Below are 24,511 nucleotides of genomic sequence, written 5' to 3'. Positions count from 1 at the left end.
AGTCATAGATGCACAACAACGTTTTGGTTTGTCTCGGGTTCAACCCACTTTAAGTTGTTTCATTGATAGTGTTCGGTCAGTTTTGAGAATAAAATGTCTTACCTAAGGACATAACATGGCAGACCTGGAATGTATAGGACACCACCACCATAACCACTAAGCTTATTGCTGTGCATCCGAGACCAATGCATAATAACTGGTTTTACTGGGTTGAGTCCATTTCACTGTATTTTGTTTACAATGCATTGAGTCATTTATATTTCTCAATGGCAACCTATACCAAGCTGCTGGTTTCCTTTCTGCTACTGAGTCAATTCATTAGTTTAAAAAAACATCTATTATTTTATATTTAAATTTCAAACTGGCTCAGTTAGATGCACAAATCAATTTCAAGAATTTTTTTAACCATGGGGGTAAAAGTGCGAGGGTTGACAATGAAAAACATACGGTCTGCCAACCAGAAACACACATATTTATTTTTTTCCTCATTATTATGTACTGATGCTGTTCATAACCACTTAACCATGATCTCAACGATACAAGTATACACACGAAGTTTAATCAAAATCTGTTTAAAAAATGAAGCCTCGCAAGTTTTCGCATGTACAATCACATGCAAGAATGCCTCATTAATACATGTATGTACCGATGTTGCTAATAATCGCTCATCCCAGATCTTTAATAATAAAGTTTATACACCAAGTTTGATCAGAACCAGAATCTGTTCGAAAATTAAACCTCTCGAGTGATCACAAGCAGTTGATGATATACGGATGACAGCTGATGGACCATGGCCAGGTAAGCTACAAATGGCAAAATCTTTAGGAAGATAAAAACCCTCCAAATATACATAAACATGCAGTTCTACATGATAAATGATAAAACATAAAGATGTTAAATTTCTTAAAAGATATATAAAATAAGACATAGATATGAAATAATCATAAAATCCTGAGAGAAAAGAGGGTCCAAAGTCTCCAAATTTTGATCAGAGATGTATCCCGAAATTTTTATTACAAGAAATAGTTTGTTTTGTTTAATATTGTGAACTTTGTGTTTTCAATAAAAAGTAATCAATTTTAAACCAGAAAAGAAAGGGTTGACTGAATGCCACAGATTTTCTTCTGATCCACCACTATTTAGATTTCAAGTAACTGATACTTAATACATGCTTAATAAATGTACTTTATTGTATCATTCTGTGCCACAATTACTTACTCATATTACTTCTTCATTACCTTATGTACTTGCTTATAAGTCAAGTCCAACTGCAAACTGAACAGATCCAGATCCATCATTGCATAATGCACAGGTAGATATAGGTCTGCAGTTTGTTAAGGGTGTATTAAGCCACAGAACAAACATAGATCCTGATCTGCTGGTACATTATGCCATGGAATATCATGGTCTCTGTTTTTGCAGTTGGACTTGATTTATAAGTGAGTATTTACAGTGTACAGTAGATTAGTAAAAATTTGGAGTTTACTGACATTTTTATTTATTTATAGTACAGAGCTGACTTAACTTTTCAATTACACAGAGACAATCTACTGGTTCATTATGAGATGGCATATCAAGGTCTATGTTTTTTGCAGTTGGACTTCACTTGTAAGGGGGTATATACAGTAGATTAGTTAACATTTTTGCTTAGTAACATTTTTTTCATTTATAATACTGAGTTGACTTAACTTCTGAATTATACAGATCCTGCTTTTCTGGCTCATTATGAGATGTCATATCATGGTCTATATATTTGCAGTTGGACTTGACTTATAAATCATGTATGTACAGTAGATTGGCTAAAAACTACTCTTACTAAAACAATTTTGATGATATTGTAGTGAGTTGACTCAAATTTTGAACTATACAATAGTGGTTACAGAATCAGACTTTTCTATGGCTCTAATTAACATAAATGTCCTCAACTAATTAAATCTAAATTATTTGTCATATGGTAACTTACTAAAATTATAAAAAATCTATTTTCCACATATTTATCAATGTTTATTGACTTGAGAGACACTTTCCCCTTTGCCCCGAGTGATTCATTATAAATTTCATATTTCCAGCATACATAAACATGAATAAAGAAAAGAGATTTGAAAAGCAAATCTATTAAGGTTCTACGTATCTCAACAACTTCCTCATTTTTTGTATAATCAAAACAGTGCTGCAAGAATGGGGAATATAGTCAAATTTTGTGCTTTTTTATAGTGTATGTATCAGAGATAGGAAAGGAAAGTGGCGATAAATATGTCATGGATGGGCATTAAAAGCCACTTAAAAGTAGATATTTTCCAATTTATATATCCAACGACAAACCTGCCATGTCAAACAAGAACCTTACTCCCTTTGATGCACAATGAACATTATCAATAAATTTCCTTTCTTTTGAATGACTGAACTGGGGGTGTTTGGGAATAATTAGTAGGACTAAAATAGGTACTTACATATTTGGGATTACAGGTTGAGGACATCAAATATATACACTGTCTGTCTCAAGACTATTATTATTTCTGTGACTTATCAATTTTTGCTATTCATGGTCCAGTGAATTTAACAATCTGATTGGCTACCTGTTAAAGGAACTCTGTAGCCCAGATTAAATTCAGTAGCTCCAAGAAGGCAAAGAGGACGCTTATTATAAAACTACCAGGTTTAAGACTATTCTTTAGCTTTTTTATGTGTCATTTACAATCATTATGAAAGATATTTTTGTGAGTATGTCTTAAACCCCCCAAAACCATACAATTCAAAGTATCATATTGTACACTATTGAGTTACTTAACAGACTGCAGCACAGACTCGTTCTTCAGTTCAGGTAGCCCCAGTGCAGTGTGCAGAAAATGTATTGTATCCGGAGTGCTTTTGTAACCCGTATATTATTTTTGATAAAGGTGAGGATTTTTTAAATTTGAAAATAAAAAAGTAACAGTGGAGCCAGAAATTGCATGAATAAAATGAACTCTGACAATGTGTCCCACATTTTCTTTTTCATTTGTCATTGTTTTAAACAATCAAACAATGGTCACTGTTAATTTTGTCAAATAAACTTTAGTTTTTAATAATTTAAATATACTAAATATACTGCTAACCTGACTTCATTTCCCTTGGTCAAACAGTTTCTGTGCAACTGTATTAATAAGGGTTTTCACAAAAAAACTCTGAATCCACAAGTAAAAGGACTAATAAAAATATAACTAAATTATGTTTATAAAATATGCATGCTCCCAATGGAACCCCAAAACACTCTGAAGTAAATTTGTCCCAAAACAGAATATCACTTGCAAAATTAATTTTAGTGCCACAAAATTTAATTACTGTATTTATTAGCTTATTAGGTTGAGTCTAACCACAAACGACATTGACCCTGATCAACCATTGCATAATGTGCCAATAGATCAGGGTCTGTGTTGTTTATTCTACTAATTATTCCTAATCACCTGCAAGACTGATTTGACAGTGCATTATGTGACAGGAGATCATGACATGCAGTTTGCTGTATGGCTTGGCTTATAAGCAAGTGTATACAGTAGGTCATGCAACTGTACTATTCCAATTGACAGGCTTAAAAATTTAATCTGCAATTTCATCAAGCAGTTTCTTAGTTGCTTTGCTAAGGAGACTTACAACTGTTCTGAGAAAACTTTAATGTCCAGTAAGTGACAAAAACTGACAAAATGTCATCAAAATCGCCACAGCTCATGTACATACATGTATTAGCATATGAACAGGCTCTCCAATTTCATTTGCTCAAACAGTAAAGTGGTTTGTGAGTAATTATTAAAGCAAGGTTTGCAGAAAAAGTCAAACTAGAGCTACTAACAATGGGCACATCATGACAAGAACTGTTCATCACAGTGTACTTATTATGCCTGAAAGAGAAAAAACCCTGAGAAAACTGCATTTAGAAACCAAAGTTATCAAAAAAAGATTGCACTAAGGCCCACAAAATGTATATTAAGATCCCATGCCCACAAAATGCATATTACAATCCAAGGCCCTTGAAAATGCATACTTAGATCCAGCCAGATTGTTCTTAATAATAATATATCAAATAATTATTGAACCATGATGCAGGGTTTACTCAATAACATGCAACTGCTGCATCATCATACTAATTTCTCAACAACAGTCCCTTGAGGGAACTGACACTCTATTGGCTGTAAAGAATTTTCAGGAATCCAAGACAAATCCATTTCTTCTGTTCATTTATTCTCTTAAATGCCGAGTTCAGAAGCAAATCTCTGATATTCTTGAGAAACTCCAATAAAGCAAATTAAGTAATAAAAATATTTTCTTACATATCTAATTAACATGTTCATAAGATATCTATAAGTCTAAGACAAACTTCTTTTCATGGCTCGGAAATCACTGCTCATCTCAAATAATGTCAAAATATACCAAAATGCCAAGTTAGCTTAAATCTATAAATGACATTTTTTTGAAGAATAAAGTTACAGTACAATCTCTCTTGAAAGACCACCCCTTCAGCCCAAAAAATATAGACTAGTGGTCTCTCATAACAGGTCATACCACTATATAATCAATAAATCTGTGCATTGAGAGTATGGTCTTTCAAGACAGGTGGTCTCACATAACAGTGGTCTTTCAAGACAGGTTTTACTGTATTTAAGCAGCATCCTTCATGGTATTCATCAGATATATCCAGATAATGAGTCTGATAAAAATCTGTTTATACTTGTTTGTGTTACATGGATCATGCTCACAAGCCATAATTGCTAAAAACATGGACCTTTGATCTTAAGGACAATGTCAGTGGGGTAATTATCATCCTATTCAAATAAATACAATGTCTCGTTAAAATTTACTTGTATATGTACAAGTCTCTGTTCGTAAGCTTAATGAAGTACAAAAATAAAAGCAATGTTCTTTGTCTTATCCATAATGTCAATTAGGTCCATTTTTTTGTTGTTGGTATCTCTTTGCAAAAGTGCACATATAGGACATGGTGGTCATATATGGGGCCTGGTGGTGGTCAGATAAACACAATTTTCATTCAAAACCAAGCAGATATTGCAAAAAGTATTTTAGTGAAAACTGAATTCAATGCCATCGTTCATGCAAGGAAAGTGAAATCAGACTATTGAGATGGCTGCCATAGTGCCATGTTGGAGGTAAATTTCAGTTAGAACTAGATATATATTTTAATAACAGTGTTTTATTTTTTTTTTTTAAAGGGTCAATAAGACCATCTGTTATGGAGAAGTAGCCACAAAAAAAGGTTTTCAAGAGTAGCCACTAAAGTAGACAATTTGGGGGTAAAATCAACATCAGTCTGGCATCATTTCATTCTCGAAGAAACTATTTCTGAAGGTCACATTGGCATTTATTTCAGTTGGGATGAACTAAACACAACGAGAAAAGTTTTATTGAAAACTGCATGTTAATACCACCATCCATTCAAGACAACAAGCAAGAAGAGTTCAAGATGGCCACTACTGTTCATTGTTAGTTTTATTTAGGCCACTCTTTCACTAACAATCCAACATATATAGAACCATCTGTTCAGGAACAGTAGTAACAAAATTTTCAAGATGGCTACCATGTCGGTCATACTGTAGGTCTGATAAGGACCGTTTTTCAATCTGAACCAGACTGCTCTGGTGGTCTAGTGGCTGGAACGTCCGCCTCGGATGTGGAGGTCACGGGTTTGAAACCCCTGACCGAGTCATACCAAAGACATAAAAATGGTACTATCTGCTGCCTCGCTTGGCACTCAGCATTAAGAGGTTAGTTTAAGAACTGGTCAATGAAAATTACCCCCACCCACCCACCCCATGTTTTTGCAAAGGTGTCCCTTCAATACAAAATAAAAAGAGCGACTCTTTTACAGGGTAAGAAATACATAGCTGGAACATGAAAACATCAATTTGTGCAAGCTAAGTACTAATGAAAGCCACTCCAAATCATATAAAGACATACCTCAGGCCAACTTTTTTACACAAGCTGATGCTGTCTCCAGTGTGTCACAGGTCAGAATCATACTTTCAAAAAGAAGCACATACCAAAATATACAAAGGTATGTTTTACTTCGAATGGATTTGAAAATTTAATTTCCTTTTCCTCTTTTGGATGCCAGACAACAAAACCCTAGATCATTAAAAAAAGTGTAAAGATCCGTTCAAATAACATTTAGACACTAAATTATTTCTTGCCTGAAATATCTGATATTGAGAGAGAGGCCCATCCTATTGGAAATGTGCATCCATTTTGGCCACAAGGACAACTCTGAGAAAGATTAATGCTCACTGTTGGCTACCTGGCTGTACATATGCACCAAAAAGGTGGATACTTTCATGTGCATACTAGAAAAGGTGAAAAACTGGCAGAAATGTATTCGACAGAAATCAATTTGGTAAACATTACTTTCAACCCGACAGATGAAATGCAATCCACAATTAACAATTTTCCACCCCAAAAATAAGGAGATAATTTATTGAGCCATATACTGGGACAAAATTACAATTTTGACCTACTGGCCCAGGAAGTACAGTATTGTGAAAATCTGAGCTTTCAATTCTTTTTCTATGTAAAAATTGGGCTCACTGCTGTATAAAACTTCATTATGGAACTACACTTTTATTCAACCCTTAATTCACATAAAATAAATTAAATTATAAATTCAGCAAGGTGCCATATAAATATGTCTTTACAGATAACTCCTATAAATTATATATTCACCATACAACACTGACCTTTAATATCAAATGCTCCAAGTAACAAATACATTTCAAAATAGGGCAGTACTTGGTATAAATGGTGTTTGTTTCAGTTTGGGTCTACGCCAAACCCTGTGATAGATTATATATGAAACAAAAGCTATCTGGTTTCTATGACAATATAGCTATTCGGCCTTAAGCAAACTGACAACCCTGGGTCTCTTTTAGAAAGTTATTCAGTTGCTATGCGCAAAGAGACCCTAAATTACTGTAAAATGTTCATGCCCTAGCTTGTAGTTTTACCATACCTAGTTACCTGGACAACATAAATAAGCCCACATTGCCAGAGTGTTAAATCAATAAACTTGTATAAATCTTTTATAGGCTAACTACCTCTAAAATATACTTATCACAGGATTAGGTACATAGGTATTTATTGTCCAAATTTAACAGTGAAGTAAGCTAAAATCCATTATGTATAGCTGTCATGTATACATCTATAACAGGGATTGTAACATTTCTGACAGATTTCTATTTCTCCACAAAAACGGAATCAACCTAACATATAATAATGTGATTCAGTTTTGATATCAGCAAATAGCTAGAAATATGTTTTATTGGGTTTCTATACCACCCTCTTCACACCGTCATAATAAATTTTATCTGCTTTACAGAAACACCCTACATGTATAAAATTGTATCATAATTCCAATTTCTACTCCCTGAAAAGCTTAATACATGTTGTAAGTCATGAATATGCACATCGACCAAGCAAAAATTTATTGCATTATCAATAGCGACACGCCATGCAAAGTTATCAGTGAGATTGAGGTCACGATAAATTTATCTCAAAACTGGTAGGGCCTACAGAATTCATATTTTGGAAATTTAACAAATACATTAAAAAATAATTCCCCATCATGAAAAACACATAAAAATGCACCTAGAAAATCACATATGAAGATATTTTATTACGTTGTTTGAATATTCATAGCACGTAGAGGTAATATATGTCATGACAAGCAAGAAACCCATTTTGGGGCGAAAAGTATAAAAATGTCGGCAAAACTTTCCAAGTGCCCACACGCCCCCTTGTGAAAGACCCAGACACCTGTTCAACTTGACAGAAGCTGTAAACTGTCAATTTGAAATTAAACAAAGAACCACAAAGGCATAATGGGCTTAAATGATACAGAAAATGTAACTTCAAAAACTGTACAAAAGTTCAGTAAAAACTTTACCTCTGTGTGTCGTCCGCTTCCCTTCGGTGCGATAGATGCGAAGTTCACTTCATTAACTCTCGGGGTGTCTCGTGAATCTCCGTGAAAATGCGGGATATGGGATTCCCTTCATTAAGTCGAAATTAAACGTTTTCAGATAACAGCAAGGACGCACAATTATCCCACAATTGCTACTGAATGTGTGTGTCAGATATTAATGTACAACAGAGATGATAATTGTGTAGATTGCAATGTCCGAGCAAAGCGTCGCCTTGGCAACAGTCCGCCATTTTTGTAATCAAATGTGATGCGCGACGAAAACCAAAACAACACAACGTGCTCAAGGGACTTTGAAGCGGACAGTTAGGAAAGTGAGCTTTGTACAAAAATGTCAGACGTAGAGGAGGTAGGGGAAGATACACAACAGGCCATTCAGGAGGAAGATGAACCACAAACAGGGGACGACCAAGAGCCTGAGCCTGAGGCAGGGGCAGACGACCAAGAGCCCATCCCCCAGGCGGATGACGATCAAGGCGATGAAATGAAACACGAAGAGGGTGAAGAGGGAGGAGAGGAAAAAATAAAGGAAATCGAACACGAGGAGGTAAGCGTGTCACTGAATGGTTTATTTCTTTATCGCCAGTATGGAATATGGAGCCGTTTAGAACAAAGTTAAAATATGATCTAAATAAATTGCCAAACTTTTATTGATGTTGATGTTGCTGTCATTATTCTTCAGCTCCCCACCTCCTCATCCTTGGTCGAATCGGACACACACACATAGATTATATATGTGTGTGTGTGTGTGTGTGTGTGTGTGTGTATACATATATATATATATATATATATATATATATATATATATATATATATATATATATATGTTCCCCATTTGTTTATTTTAGCTTTAGTATTTGTATTATTTTCAAGAAATAAAGTAACCTATTTCAGCTTTGCACAATATTTCACTATTGGCAATACAAGATAAAGAGTTTTTCATTATTTGATTTGATCTGTGTAAAGAACAATGCCATTATCTCTTCTAAAAGTTTGAACTGCTTAAAATGCCCAGAAAATACTGAGCTATATCAAGTTTTAAACTGTTATAAATGTTACATTTGTATCAGAGACAAAACTTAATAATATTTCACATGGTCCAATAAGCCCAGATCAACCTGCACTTGGTGGGAAGGGGTCAAATAATAAGTTTTAGAATATTGTATGATCTTTTGGGGATTATAAAAAAATGTAGATTACAGTTTTGTGCATAAGTACAAGACTGGTTAAATTGTAATAATTTAGGGAGAAGTTATGAATCTTTTATGTAAAATGGTTGGGGTAATTGATCCACATCCTAGTATGCACTGCTGTATTTGTTCATGGAAGGATGAAAGTAGGAATCTCGAAAATGATCAAGTGCATATACAGTATTGATAGGAACTATCTGTTAAATGTTAATGAATGGATATCGAGAGATAGAAATAGCCATAAGCGAATGCATGAGCTACATTTCTTGTATACAAGATTTTTTTCTTCAAAACATTTATACCAAATTATGATTTTCACACACACACACACACATGCAAATACACCCAGTTTTCAACTGTGTGGACAGTGATTAATGTTGCACAAATGATCTATCATCCAAGTCCCATAATTCTTTAGTACAATACAGCCCAGAAATTGTGAGAGAAATGGAAGATGCTCAGTCAGTGCATTGGCATATATTTATTTCTTTTTGTTGTTTTGATAATTTCTTGGTAATGAAAGTGAAACTCATAATTATGAATATTCAATGGAAATTTAATAAAATATGTCAGAGTAATAGCATAATCTGTTCTTTGCATCACTCCATTGGTTAAGCTGTTTTGGGGCCATTTTTGTAACAATTCACATACAACTGGCTATAAAATTAGTGGCTTTTTGACAGGAATGGCTGGTACAATGTGGGAGTTAATTGACAGAAATCACCCTTAGTTGAGGGGTTAGTTTTGCTGTAGAGAGACAAGTCATGGAAGAGGACAACTTGATATGGATGATAACAAATGATCTTTGTAATGCCTGAAGGATCTTTTAGTTTTTGTTTTATAGCTCCAACAAGTCTTGACATTTTTTTTTTCTCTGAGCAGGGCCTATTTTTAAACTGAAAATGCAAGATGGAGGGAGTTCCATCCTCCATTTGAATAATGGGTAAATTCTCCTAATTACAGGAGGGTTGTAATGAAGAAGTAAATTCAGGGCCTGAAAAATGATTTGTGATTTTCATGTACTCAGTTAAATTACCATAAATCCTGCAATCACAGATCCTAAAATAGACCCTATCTAAGGCAAAACATATACCGAGTCAAATTCATTTTGAATATCAAAACACAATCAATTGAAAGATGTTTCTTTATATATATATATATATATATATATATATATATATATATATATATATATATATATATATATATATACATATATAAGTTATGAACTTACTGTGTCCATTTTCATGCCGTTATAATTTTATTTATGAATAAACCTTTATACTGTGAAATAATATGGTACTAATGACTTGAATTAAATACAAAAATTTTCATTTATAATGTTAAATTATAAATTCAAATTGATGAATTTTTGGTATACATTTTTGTGTGTATTGTTGTTAGACACAAATATTTTTGTGTGTATTTACCTTTAAGGAACTTCCTGAAAATCCACTGACAGATGAAATTGTAGCAGAGAGTCTTTCCCTATTATGTAAGACTGGGGATGGAATTGGTCATGCCTTTGTTCGCCTAGATCTTCATGAAAGGTACTCACAAAATTGATCACTCTTCACTGTTTGGTTATCCTTGTTTTGGTAATGACCTTTTATAGCTCAACCAAATTTCAACACATATTTCCCTGTATATAAAGAACATCTGGTTTTTAAGATCACTTCTAGATTGATCCAGCAGTCCATACCATTCATAACTTGGTTGGAGGGTTTGCCTTTTCTGAGGATATGGGCAAGGAATTTAATTTACTGATTTTGCTAGTTAGTTTTTCCATGGTACTGCATAGCCAGGACAGTGATGATGTCTATACCTACCTACCTACCTACCTACATTATAACAATATCATTGTTATTTTCAGTATTTTCATTATAATATGTTACAGCATCATCCTTGTTATGCAGTTCAATTCACATATAATGAGACTGCCTTCACAACTTTGTTCTGTGGGAGCACTTAAGTATACCATATTTAAGACAAACATCTGCAAACATGCATTTCTTAGTGACAGCTTCACTGCCTTATGAATTGTATTTAAACCATTGGAAACTTCAGCCTCATTGTGAAATTATGATGGTCCCTGTGATGCCAACATAACAGTTATTTTTTTAAAATTTCAGTTCTGCACAAAATGTTTCATTATGTGTGAAATTAGTGATAATAGGATTTTGGGACATGCAAATTGGTTTTATTAGAACAAATAATCTCTTCTCTGGCTTTACTGATGTGTCACCAGCAAACTTCAATTTGCAGCAGCTGGAGAAATGCAGTATATTTTGGAATACTTAAAAGTAAGACTGGTATCCCCAGACTGGTTGTATTTTTTTTTTTTTTTTGTACTTCGTATAGAGGACTAACACAGATCAATCTCCTGAAATCATTTGTGCATCTGAGGTATGTTGATGTCTCAAAAAACAACCTGAAGGACATTTCACCATTGAGTGCTCTAACTCATATGTTGACCCTGAAGGCTGACTACAATTTGCTGACCAGTGCTAGGCTCGAGGAGATGCCATTTTTACAAGTGGCCTCATTTAGTAACAACAAAATCAAAACAACAGAGGGGGTCAGTCATCCAATGTTGGAACATCTGTCACTGAATAGTAAGTAAATTTGCTTTTTGCAATCAGGGATTTTTGAATTAATATTGGAAAATATCATAAAGCCATCTGTTTATTAAATTGATTGGTGTTAATTCGTACATAGGTACATAACATACTGTGTATACAGTAGTAAAGTCACACAGGTCATGTAGGCATTCAACACCGACTATTTCAGAAATGGGTCTCATTTTTTAGAATATGATTCTACATACCTTTAAGTGGCAAGTATTCACTTCGTTTTGATTCTTTTACATGCACATTTCTTTGGAAGGTCATTATTTAGACTCCCCAAGAAGTGCATATGGCAAAATCAGTATTAAAGTATGTAGACATTTTTGGATGAAATGAACCTAAAGGTGTGATCCAGTACAATACGGATTGAATGTCACATGCTGTGATGTCACAATGAAAGCTACGCATATTGATAAACAAATTTGTACCACCCTATATTGTGATGATTCCACTTGACGTGCTCTTAACTTGACCCAAGTTTAGTACATAGCCACCAATATGCAAGACCATAGAGATTGATAATTTTCATCTGGAAGTGTCTTGATGACAGTTAAGGTGCAGAGCATTCAAAAATCAAGATTGAATTGACTTTAGTTAAAGAAAATTAGCATTATATTTTAAAACACTTTATATTTAATTTTAAATGAATAAATGTGGCATACATGTCACATGTGACTTTTACTATAGCAGTAGTCAAAATTTTAATTAAAATTAATTTAATGAATTTAGGAGTATTCTAGCAAAGGTTTACACATAGGTCATTTAAATATTCAGGGTTGTCATGGAAAGATTGATCAAGTGAAGTTACTGCTAACCTCTCCAGATAATAATATCCATTTATTTGGACTCTCGGAAATAATGTTAACAGAAAATCAGGTTGAAAATTTCTTGTATATCAATGGCTACAACAAACCTTATCAAAAGGATAGGAAAACAGGCGGTGGTGGGAAGACTTAGACATACAGGAAACAGAATCCATTTGGCTACAGATCACTCCAGAAAAAACTAAGCCCTATTTAGTAAGTTTTATGTACAACCCCCATCATCACATACTGATTGGTGTGAATATTTTGAACTTCAAGTAGATAAAATTTCAAATGAAGAGAAAGAATTTTACGTTCTAGGCGATATAAATAGAGACCTTCTCAATGATCAAATAAAAGTAAATTGGATGAATTTTATTGCTTCATTAGGTATGGAGCAACTAGTAAATGAACCCACCAGAGTAACATCTACCTCGAAAACACTTATAGATCATATTTATACCAATAGAAAAGAAAATGTTTTGGAAGTAATGGTTCCAAAGATTGGTATAAGTGACCACTTTGCAATTTTTCTAACATGTAAAGTCAATGGCAAATCAACAAAAAATAATATCCATAAATCCATTACTTATAGATCCTTTCAAAACTTTGATACTGTTAAATTCCTACAAGATCTGAAACAGATTCCATGGAATACAGTCCAAATCTTTGAAGATATAGATGATGTTTTAGATACTTGGACAGATCTGTTCATCAGTATAGTGAACAAGCATGCCCCTTTAAAAACACACAGGATAAAGAAAGACCACCAGCCAAGCTGGATCTCCCCAGAAATTTTAGAAGCAATCAAGCAAAGAGACCAACTAAAATTAGTAGGAAATCAAACTGAATATAGAGTTTGGAGGAATAAAGTTAATAAAATGATACATCAAGCCAAACAAGCACACTATAAAAAAGTGTTTGATGAAAACCAAAATAACTCAAAAGCTATCTGGAAAGTGTTTACAGAGTTTGGTGCAGGAAAATGTAAGAGTAAAACTGAAATATTATCCCTCAGTCATGAGGGCATTTATACTGATAATCCAACTGACATCTCAAATACTTTTAACAACTTTTTTGTTCAATTTGCTGAAAAACTTAAAGAACCCAGAACTTCATCTGATCATCTGGAACTCAAACATTTTTGTTCTAAAAAACTATCAAACAATATAAAGTTTGAAATTCCTGAAATGAGTCCTGAATATGTGTTGAAATATATTTAAAAAATGGATGATTGTAAAGCTACAGGACTTGATATGATTGGACCATGGCTACTAAAGGTAGCTGCACCTGCAATTGTAGAGAGTATAGCTTTCATTTGCAGTGAAAGTATTAGGTCTAATAAATTTCCACAAACATGGAAAACTGCCAAGGTTATACCATTGCATAAACCAGGAACAAAAGATGATGTAAATAACTATAGACCCATCTCTATCCTTCTTGTCTCTCCAGATTACTAGAAAAACATGTACTTGATTCTTTTCTCAACTATTTGAACACTTATGATCTTATTCATGATAATCAATCTGGCTTTTGCCAGAATCACTCCTGTGAAACTGTACTTGTATATTTGATTGATAAATGACTGAAAGCATTAGATCAAAGAGAAATGGTAGGCACTATTATGGTTGACTTTTGCAAAGCTTTTGATCTTGTAGACCATGAAAGTTTGCTTGAAAAACTAAGAATCTATCAATGCAGTGAAAACTCCCAAAACTGCTTTACTTCTTTCTTAACCGATAGAGTGCAAAAAGTATCTTTAAATGATCAACTTTCTGAAAGTAAAAATATTAATTGTGGTGTACCACAAGGCTCTATCCTTGGACCTCTGTTATTCATTCTATTTATCAACAATTTACCTCTTAAGATTGGAACTTCTATTTCTTCCACTGACCTCTGTGCAGATGATACTACGCTGTCTGAGATTGGTAAAACCAAAATGGTACTTGAAAATAACTTACAAGATGCTTTCAACAGACTTCAAGTATGGTGCAAGGAAAGCAGTATGATCATAAATACAGATAAAATGAAAGCCCTACTATAGTTACAACACAACAAAAATGAGCAAGGTTTGATAGCGACAAACTCCAGGTTCTATTTGACAATGTGAGCCTCAATATGACCTCTCAAGATAGAATTCTTGGTGTATTCGTGGATAACAATCTTACTTGGTCTATTCATATTAAACATATTTCAAAAAAGGTTAGTTCTTATCTTTGGCTACTGAGGAAAATCAAAACATACATTCCTCTTCAGTATAGGGTCATCTTTAATAAAAGTTATATTCAGCCATATCTGGACTACTGTAATGTACTTTGAGGTAATACCTCTAATTCAAACATAACAACACTTTTGAGACTCCAAAAGAGGGCTTGCCATTTAATTCTAGATCAAAGTATAGACAATTTTCAGGATGCAATGAACAATATAAAGGTTTTAACAATACATGAAAGAATATTTCTTAGAAAGGCCAAATTGATTTATAAAGTATCCAGAAAAGACATTCCTCTATATCTAAGCAATATCTTTCACCAAAGAGATGCTGATGGTACTCCAAATTTAAGGTCCATAAGAAGAAAAAAAATACATTATACCAAGGCCAAAGTAGGAATTGTTTAAAAAAAGTTTTCAATATACTGGTCCACTGGTATGGAGCAACATTCCCAGTGACATAAGGCAAGCTCCTAGCATTTCATCTTTTCACAGTCAATGTCTTAAATGGATGAAATCTTTAGAAAATTGAACAGTTCAAGTACAAAAAATACCGCCAGCTTTTCTGTAATTTTGCATCATTTTCATAGCTGAATTTTTCAATGCAGGATGATATTTTATGTTTCATATATGTTTATGTTTTCACTGATGCCAGTGTATGTGTTCCAGGCTTGATACTTTGAATTTTAAAATTACTTTATTTAGTGTCAAGCCAGACTATTCACAGCATGTTGTATATACTGTATATATTGTACATAACAGATAGAAAGCCTGAAGGTAGATTAGTTCTGTAACTAACTGAGTTACCTGCACTAAATAAAGTCTTTATTATTATTATTATTATTATTATTATTACAGTGGCTAACAAAAAGCCAAATTTCACATACAGAATCAAAATTCTTGCAAGGTTATAGAAAGTAAATTAAATTTAGCCTTAATCGAAACTTAAAATAATACTCTGTCTTGTTTTGAAGAAATTGTACTCTGTTCTCTTTAGCTGGGTTGTAACTTTCAACTTAGTGTTACCATGGTGACACACATGCACTGCCAATTTCTGAGACTTCACGTTCGCAGTCAGATTTCTGAAGACAGCATGGAAACTACCTTTGTTTCCTATTGAGTTTAGAATGACTGCCAACATTTATAGACTTGGAAAATGTAAAGAAAAAAAATAATTTGTAGAGCTACATTGTTTACTGATTTCAGGTCGTGGCAGTCAGTTAATTAAGCTTTTCTTCAGTCTTGATTCAGTTGTCACAAACTGGTCTGCAGTGCATTTGTTACAAATGAAAATTTTCTCAATGGTGCCATTTTGAATAATCTCAGATGACCAGTTAAGAGAACATGAATGTATAACTGCTTTTTGTGTTCAGCACACATCAACAATACTAACATGTAAACCGACTAAAAACTAGTCTCATTTCTTCTTTAAACTGTTAAACTTTACAATTTTAAATTCTGTCCCAATACTGCAATTTTTCCTCAGAATCACATTTTGTGGTCTTCAGATTATATACAAGAATGAAACTAAGGTTTGTTTATAAAAGTATGTTAAAACCATGGATTAGGAATACATTCATGAATAACTGACCACTCTGGTGGCCTAATGGTTAGAGCATCAGCCATGGATGCAGGAGGTTGTGGGTTCAAACCTTAGCTGAGTCATATCAAAGACTTGTAAAAAATGGAACTTACAGCTGCCTTGCTAGGTGCTCATCATTTAGAGGTTTGTGTTAAATTAAATTGTTAAAGCTATGTTAAAAATCCAAATTACACACACATGATTAAACTATTGATTACTGGTGTGTATACATAGTCAAGATAAGGTATTCATGTTGCTTTGTTTGCTTTAAATCAGATTCTGTCATTGTGCTAAATTATACAGTGTCTTGGTTGACAAATACATTGTTTGGGACTGACCATTTCATATTCGGAGGTGGGCCTGGGATTTTTTGACAAAAAGTTTCCTGCCCTTCAAAAGCTTAATAAAAAAAACAACTCTTGCTCCGATTTGTAAAAAAGAGATCTTGTTTTATCTATTATTTCAGTTCATTTTTTTTTCTCTGAGTTAAAGCAAAAAAAATATTCATGTTGGAAAGCAAATCTCAGTCCCTCACTCAATTAAATGGTTGTTGTCTTAGAAGTTTTACGTATATAATTTTTAGAGGCGGCAACAGTCAGGTTTTCATTTAATGTTACAAAGGGTATGTTTTGCTATTAGCCATCATTTGCAAACATAATGTGAGTTAGTTTTTCACAAGTTTCAAATTTTATGGTATTTGCCAAAAAAAGTTACATTTTTATCAGGGCAGAATTTCATTGACAGATCATTTTTATTTGGGTCTTTAAATTTATGGTTCATAGCAACCTCAAAATTTATGAATGTTGGCAAGCAATGAAGCATAGTCAATTCATGGTTTTTTTAATAGCAAATTGACTGATGCAGTTTGGTTGATACAGTAAAAATACTAAGAAGTTATAAGAGATTTTTTGAAGTCCACATGTCAAGAGAATCTAAATAAACTCCTATTCTTTTTCTTTATTCAGACAATCAAATAAAAACAGTCACAGGACTTGATTCTGTTAAACTTGCAAGGTTGCATACATTGGAATTACGGGGCAATATGCTGGAATCAACAGATGGAGTTTACCTTCCCAACTTGAAGAATCTTTTCATGGTAAATCTCTGTTATATATAATATACATAGGACTTGTTATAGGAAGCAGTTTTCTTTGTGTTTTTATGCCCCCTAGTGCTTGCAACAGGGACATTATAATCTGGTCCTGGCTGTCCTGTCATCCATCTTTAATGTATACCCCAGGCAAGTTTGTTAGACCAAGTAAGATTTGGTTATCCATATTTGTAATTATATGTAGCTTATTGGATTACATTCTATAGCAATGACTTCCTGTTTAAAATTGTTTGTTTCATATTTTTGCTCTTCTTGGATTCAGGATTATTTTTTATATACAAAAACCTTGTTAATACAATTAACCAAACCTCACCCAAAGCAAACAAATTAAATTTAATAGGCATATATGTTTTCTTACATAAATGACTGATTAGATTTTCTGGTCATTATAATAATTAAAAAAATTATATTTTTTTTCACTTTTTAGAAGTATACTTTTTCAACAAAAACCTTGTTAGCATGGTTAGGAAAAAAAAATCATTTGAGACAAAGCAAATGAAATTTTACAGAAAGACTTCCTGTGCAGAAATTTGGTTCTAGACCCTTCACCAAACGTTTATGGATGACTTACGCTTTGAGTTATAAAGAAATCTACTGATTTTGGAGTCAAAATGTCAATAGTCAAAGTCACTATGACTGATGGAGGAAGAATGGTTTTTGGATAGTAACTTTAGTCGTAGACTGTTATCTTGACTAGAGTTTTTGGAAGGTCAAGGTCATTGAAACTCAAAGAACAATGGGTGTGCAGACTAACTTTTGTTTTTAGAGTAAGTTCCTTGACAAAAATTTGTAGATGGCTTGCATATAGGGTAATATAGATAATATAGATTTTTGTAGATGGTTTGCACATAGGGTAATATAGATAATATAGATTTTTGTAGATGGCTTGCACATAGGGTAATATAGATAATATAGATTTTTGTAGATGGTTTGCACATAGGGTAATATAGATAATATAGATTTTTGTAGATGGCTTGCACATAGGGTAATATAGATTTTGGTACCTAAAGATCAAAGGTCATGGTCAGTCTAATAAGAAAATATTGTTATTTATACAGTAAGTTTAGTGCAAGACTGTATATGTTGAAAAGTCAGGGTCATTGAGATCCATGCCCAAGTTGCTTGTTAGCTTGGTTAATCCCCAAAAAATCACTTAAATTACACAAATGAAATGTTACATCCTTTTTTCATGTATATGTAGAATACCTTATTAGATTTGTATGCAGTTAGGCCAAAATTTGCAATTATTTTATGTTTTTCATTTTAAAAAATTGGATGCTTGAAAATATTGGTTTACATGGCTACACTGGGGGCTTATGTGTTTTACAAACACAAAACTAGTTAAAATTTTTGGATTGCCATGTCTGCAGTGAGGGCATACATTTTTTGCAAACTCAGATCTAGTTCAAGTTTCAGCATGCATAATTCCTGTAAAATAAACAAGAGCGTAACTGTAAGCATAACAAAAAGTAGACTGATGCAGAATCTCTGAGTATATAGCTATTTGTAATGTTATGTATATTTGATTTAATTATATCTGATTTAATATATATTTATTTCAGTTTAATTGTTTGTTTGTCAGTTTTAAATTTTATTTATTTTTCATTACATGCTGTTGTAATGTAAATTTATTCACTGGAGATCATACTTTTTCCAGAAAATAGTTTGACCTTGACTGTTCATTTGGTAAACACCAGGTAATGATCTAGATCCTGACCTTGATTCAAAATTAGTAGCAACCACTTAAATAAGTTTTATTTTTATTTTAAAATGATTGGTTGTTGTCGAGGTCATGATGTAACTACTGATTTAAGATGCAAACAATTTTTTATTTTTTATTTCTTAGAGTAAAATGATTGGTTTTCATCAGGGTCACACTGGGTGTATGTGATCTTTAACAAGTACATAATTTGGACGAGGTTCTGGAACATGATACATGACCCCCTTTTTGCATTTTAGAATATGATATAACCTTTATTTTGGAGAGATATTCTCAGTGTGTTAGTTCGGTTCTCACTGGAAGTTGTATGTTCTGCTGTTTGGAGTTATTTCAGATTACTTGGATTCAAAAGGATTAATTCTTTCTCCTGGAAAATATGTATGCTCATGTGAAATTGTTGAACAAGGACAGTTTTATTTAAAAATTAATTCAGATTTCCAAAACCGGAGTGATGTTTCTTGTTTCTACAATGAACTGTAGACTTCAACACTACAGATTACAGCATACGTCATCATCTTCCATCTTGGATTCTTTGTCGTGACTCAGACTTGAAATCATTAGAACATTTTATTATTAGGACTCCAAAAATTTTATTTGTGGATTATTCTTGGATTATTTTTGGATTTGAATCTTAAATGTAAGTTCATATTTTTTCATTTTTGCAGAATTTTCCAGGGAAATAAATTATATATTTTTTAAAGCTTGTTGTTTTTACTTTTTCTTGAGTTGCTGTTTATTCGAGCCTAAACACATAACAGTAGAAATCTTGCATTTCTTTGGTGTAAAAGCATTTTATCAGTTCTAATTTTTATTTAGTTTATGATAACCTCTGATATTTAATACACCATCAACCAATAACAACCATAATTCGTTTTAGTAACTGAAAACCTCTATCTGATTATAAATTTGCCACTTGTTGGTAAATATAAAATAATAATTAATGTTAATGTTCTACCTATAACTATTGTACAGCCCAAAAAATAACAAAATGTGTTTAAAAATACCCCAATCACAATATTCTCCTTGATGACTTAAGAGTTATATCCCTTTGCAATAGGTCAGATGTAAATACAATTTACATTCATTCTGATGTATCAGAAGAATTAGAAACATGCAAAATATATATCAGGTTTATTTCATTTGGCAGTAAATTGAAACCTTTACAAACCATATATAAAATTATGCTTATTTATTTTAATTCCCCAAATCCCATGTAACCTAGATCTTTTTCCTGGTGACCTCTGACCTATAGCAGTGGGATGTAACTCTTATGTCTCCTTGGGTTGGTCTATTTTTAGATAGTAAGGTAGATTATCTTCACAGAGGAAAATTGGAACTGTTACTTTCATTTACAGAATTTTAATATCAATTGCCAGTTAAATTGTAGACAATGCTGAATATGGCTTAGTGCTTAAAATAGAAAACAACAGCAGCAACTTTAAGTTAATATCCATATTAGCAGCCAGTTTGTATTTAAACCTGTAATCAGGTCTTGTAATTTTTTTTATTCCCCTGGTATATAATACCATAGGTGTGGTGGGTACTGGGATATGTCTGTTTCAGTGTCCATCTATCTGTCTGTAATCCATCTATCTGTGACTACCCATGATCAACCGATTTTCTTTTCTAAAGCACAACTCCAAAGCTGTTTCAACCAAGCTTGGTACGTCACATGTCAGGCAATTTGTGCAGTCTAAGTCTGTTTGGTACTTGGATTTTCAGCATTCAATAGTTATGTTGCCATCGAAACAAAGTACAGTATAAGCAGTATACAACTGGGCATGTTCATTCATAAGTAGAATATTAACTGTCAGGTACTACATTGAGTAAGAATTTTTACATCATTGAACCAGCAGATATATGCCTTCATATAGACTTTAGATTGTTCTAATACAATTGCAGCTAAATATATACTTCTTGCCTGGCATGTATATTTTTTTATAAAGTGCATCAAACATTTAGTAGTATGTTTTCATGTCTTGAAGATATTTGACTAGTAAAATTGTGCATACAATATTTGATGTAATGCCTGTACTTTAAGAGATAATTATTATTTAAGTAAATTTTGTGTTTAAATTCATCATAATAAGCACACTGATGACATTGTAACAATGATTGTATTATAGCATTAACACTGATGATATAGCACAAACAATGATGACATTGTAACATTGATTGTATTATAGCGTTAACACTGATGATATAGCACAAACAATGATGACATTGTAACATTGATTGTATTATAGCATTAACACTGATGATATAGCACAAACAATGATGACATTGTAACAATGATTGTATTATAGCATTAACACTGATGATATAGCACAAACAATGATGACATTGTAACAATGATTGTATTATAGCATTAACACTGATGATATAGCACAAACAATGATGACATTGTAACAATGATTGTATTATAGCATTAACACTGATGATATAGCACAAACAATGATGACATTGTAACAATGATTGTATTATAGCATTAACACTGATGATATAGCACAAACAATGATGACATTGTAACAATGATTGTATTATAGCATTAACACTGATGATATAGCACAAACAATGATGACATTGTAACAATGATTGTATTATAGCATTAACACTGATGATATAGCACAAACAATGATGACATTGTAACAATGATTGTATTATAGCATTAACACTGATGATATAGCACAAACAATGATGACATTGTAACAATGATTGTATTATAGCATTAACACTGATGATATAGCACAAACAATGATGACATTGTAACAATGATTGTATTATAGCATTATCACTGATGATATAGCACAATGATGACATTGTAACAATGATTGTATTATAGCATTAACACTGATGATATAGCACAAACAATGATGACATTGTAACAATGATTGTATTATAGCGTTAACACTGATGATATAGCACAAACAATGATGACATTGTAACATTGATTGTATTATAGCATTAACACTGATGATATAGCACAAACAATGATGACATTGTAACAATGATTGTATTATAGCATTAACACTGATGATATAGCACAAACAATGATGACATTGTAACATTGATTGTATTATAGCATTAACACTGATGATATAGCACAAACAATGATGACATTGTAACAATGATTGTATTATAGCATTAACACTGATGATATAGCACAATGATGACATTGTAACAATGATTGTATTATAGCATTATCACTGATGATATAGCACAAACAATGATGACATTGTAACAATGATTGTATTATAGCATTAACACTGATGATATAGCACAAACAATGATGACATTGTAACATTGATTGTATTATAGCATTAACACTGATGATATAGCACAAACAATGATGACATTGTAACATTGATTGTATTATAGCATTAACACTGATGATATAGCACAAACAATGATGACATTGTAACAATGATTGTATTATAGCATTAACACTGATGATATAGCACAAACAATGATGACATTGTAACAATGATTGTATTATAGCATTATCACTGATGATATAGCACAAACAATGATGACATTGTAACAATGATTGTATTATAGCATTAACACTGATGATATAGCACAAACAATGATGACATTGTAACAATGATTGTATTATAGCATTAACACTGATGATATAGCACAAACAATGATGACATTGTAACAATGATTGTATTATAGCATTAACACTGATGATATAGCACAAACAATGATGACATTGTAACAATGATTGTATTATAGCATTAACACTGATGATATAGCACAAACAATGATGACATTGTAACAATGATTGTATTATAGCATTAACACTGATGATATAGCACAAACAATGATGACATTGTAACATTGATTGTATTATAGCATTAACACTGATGATATAGCACAAACAATGATGACATTGTAACAATGATTGTATTATAGCATTAACACTGATGATATAGCACAAACAATGATGACATTGTAACAATGATTGTATTATAGCATTAACACTGATGATATAGCACAATGATGACATTGTAACAATGATTGTATTATAGCATTAACACTGATGATATAGCACAAACAATGATGACATTGTAACAATGATTGTATTATAGCATTAACACTGATGATATAGCACAAACAATGATGACATTGTAACAATGATTGTATTATAGCATTAACACTGATGATATAGCACAAACAATGATGACATTGTAACAATGATTGTATTATAGCATTATCACTGATGATATTATATCACTAACTCTGATGATAGCACTAACACTTATGATATTATAGTATTAAAACTGATGATATTATAGTATTAACATTGATGATGTTATAGCAGTAACACTGTTTACATTATAGTATAAACACTGATGATATTATAACGTTAACACTGATATTATAATACCAATGATACTATAACACTAATGATGATGACATAACACTGATGATATTATAGTATTAACACTGATGATATTATAACAGTAACACTGATATTATAATACCAATGATACTATAACACTAATGATGATGACATAACACTGATGATATTATAGTATTAACACTGATGATATTATAACAGTAACACTGATATTATAATACCAATGATACTATAACACTAATGATGATGACATAACACTGATGATATTATAGCACTGACACTGATTATAAAACACTGCTGGTATTATAGGATTAACAAATTGGTCTAAAATGAAAATGGTGCCAGTTGGATCTGAAATCTGGTCACCATGGCAGCCATCTTAGGAATAGTCTTGCAACCATGGCAGCCATCTTGAAAATAGTCTTGTGGCTATAACTTTTCAAAGGAAAGTCAAATTAAGGGAGTTTTCACCAGAAGACTTTTTATGGAGTCTTGAAGTCAGCCCTGAATGGAAATGGAAATGATGCCAGTTTTTTTTCTCAATATGACCACCATCTTGGCCGTCTCATACTTGTGATATTCCCAGATAGTGTTGGCGGGGGTGGGGAAGGCCTCAACAAGTTTGTTTTGAGGTTCCTAAGGGGGAGGGTCAATGTGTGTAACCAAAGAGAGTGATGACAATCAGCTCTTTTCATATAAACCTATAGAAAATGATTGGAGATTCAAATCAGATTAAATTATCTGGTTTTATTTTTTCCAAGTATTTAATACATCTAGAAAGAAAGATGGAGGTAGTGAACTTAGCATTGTCAAATATTAAGCCAAACACATGCACATGTGCAAACACTCGTATTATCACAACCACACTGATATCAAATGAAAAAATACATCAAATTTCTGTCTTTAAAATCCATTGGATGGCAAAATATATGATGAATTTG

The 24,511-nt window shown here is 32.5% G+C and overlaps 2 protein-coding genes across 4 annotated transcripts in view; one reads left to right on the top strand and one right to left on the bottom strand.

The window, feature by feature from the left end:
* LOC149782064 (zinc finger protein castor homolog 1-like) overlaps window positions 1–8,006 on the bottom strand; it is a 98,402-nt gene extending 90,396 nt beyond the window's left edge. The window contains exon 1 of the mRNA XM_089933490.1: window positions 7,925–8,006. The gene's annotated coding sequence lies outside the window, so the exon portion shown is untranslated. The remainder of the gene's footprint in view (window positions 1–7,924) is intronic.
* Window positions 8,007–8,146: 140 nt separating this feature from the next.
* Window positions 8,147–24,511, top strand: part of LOC149782063 (leucine-rich repeat-containing protein 23-like) — a 48,777-nt gene continuing 32,412 nt past the window's right edge. For all 3 annotated transcript variants that reach the window (XM_089933493.1, XM_089933494.1, XM_089933492.1), the window contains exons 1-4: window positions 8,147–8,507; window positions 10,588–10,700; window positions 11,512–11,765; window positions 17,339–17,469. In XM_089933493.1, coding sequence (XP_089789619.1) covers window positions 8,292–8,507; window positions 10,588–10,700; window positions 11,512–11,765; window positions 17,339–17,469 — 714 coding nt within the window. In that variant the 5' untranslated portion in view covers window positions 8,147–8,291. The remainder of the gene's footprint in view (window positions 8,508–10,587; window positions 10,701–11,511; window positions 11,766–17,338; window positions 17,470–24,511) is intronic.

The sequence above is a fragment of the Sinohyriopsis cumingii genome, chromosome 15 (genome assembly GCF_028554795.1).
Source record: "Sinohyriopsis cumingii isolate HCF-2022 chromosome 15, ASM2855479v2, whole genome shotgun sequence".
In the NCBI taxonomy this organism is placed as follows: Eukaryota; Metazoa; Mollusca; class Bivalvia; order Unionida; family Unionidae; genus Sinohyriopsis; species Sinohyriopsis cumingii.
The sequence above is the reverse complement of the archived record's forward strand: the minus strand, read 5'-3'. Positions and strand labels throughout refer to the sequence as shown.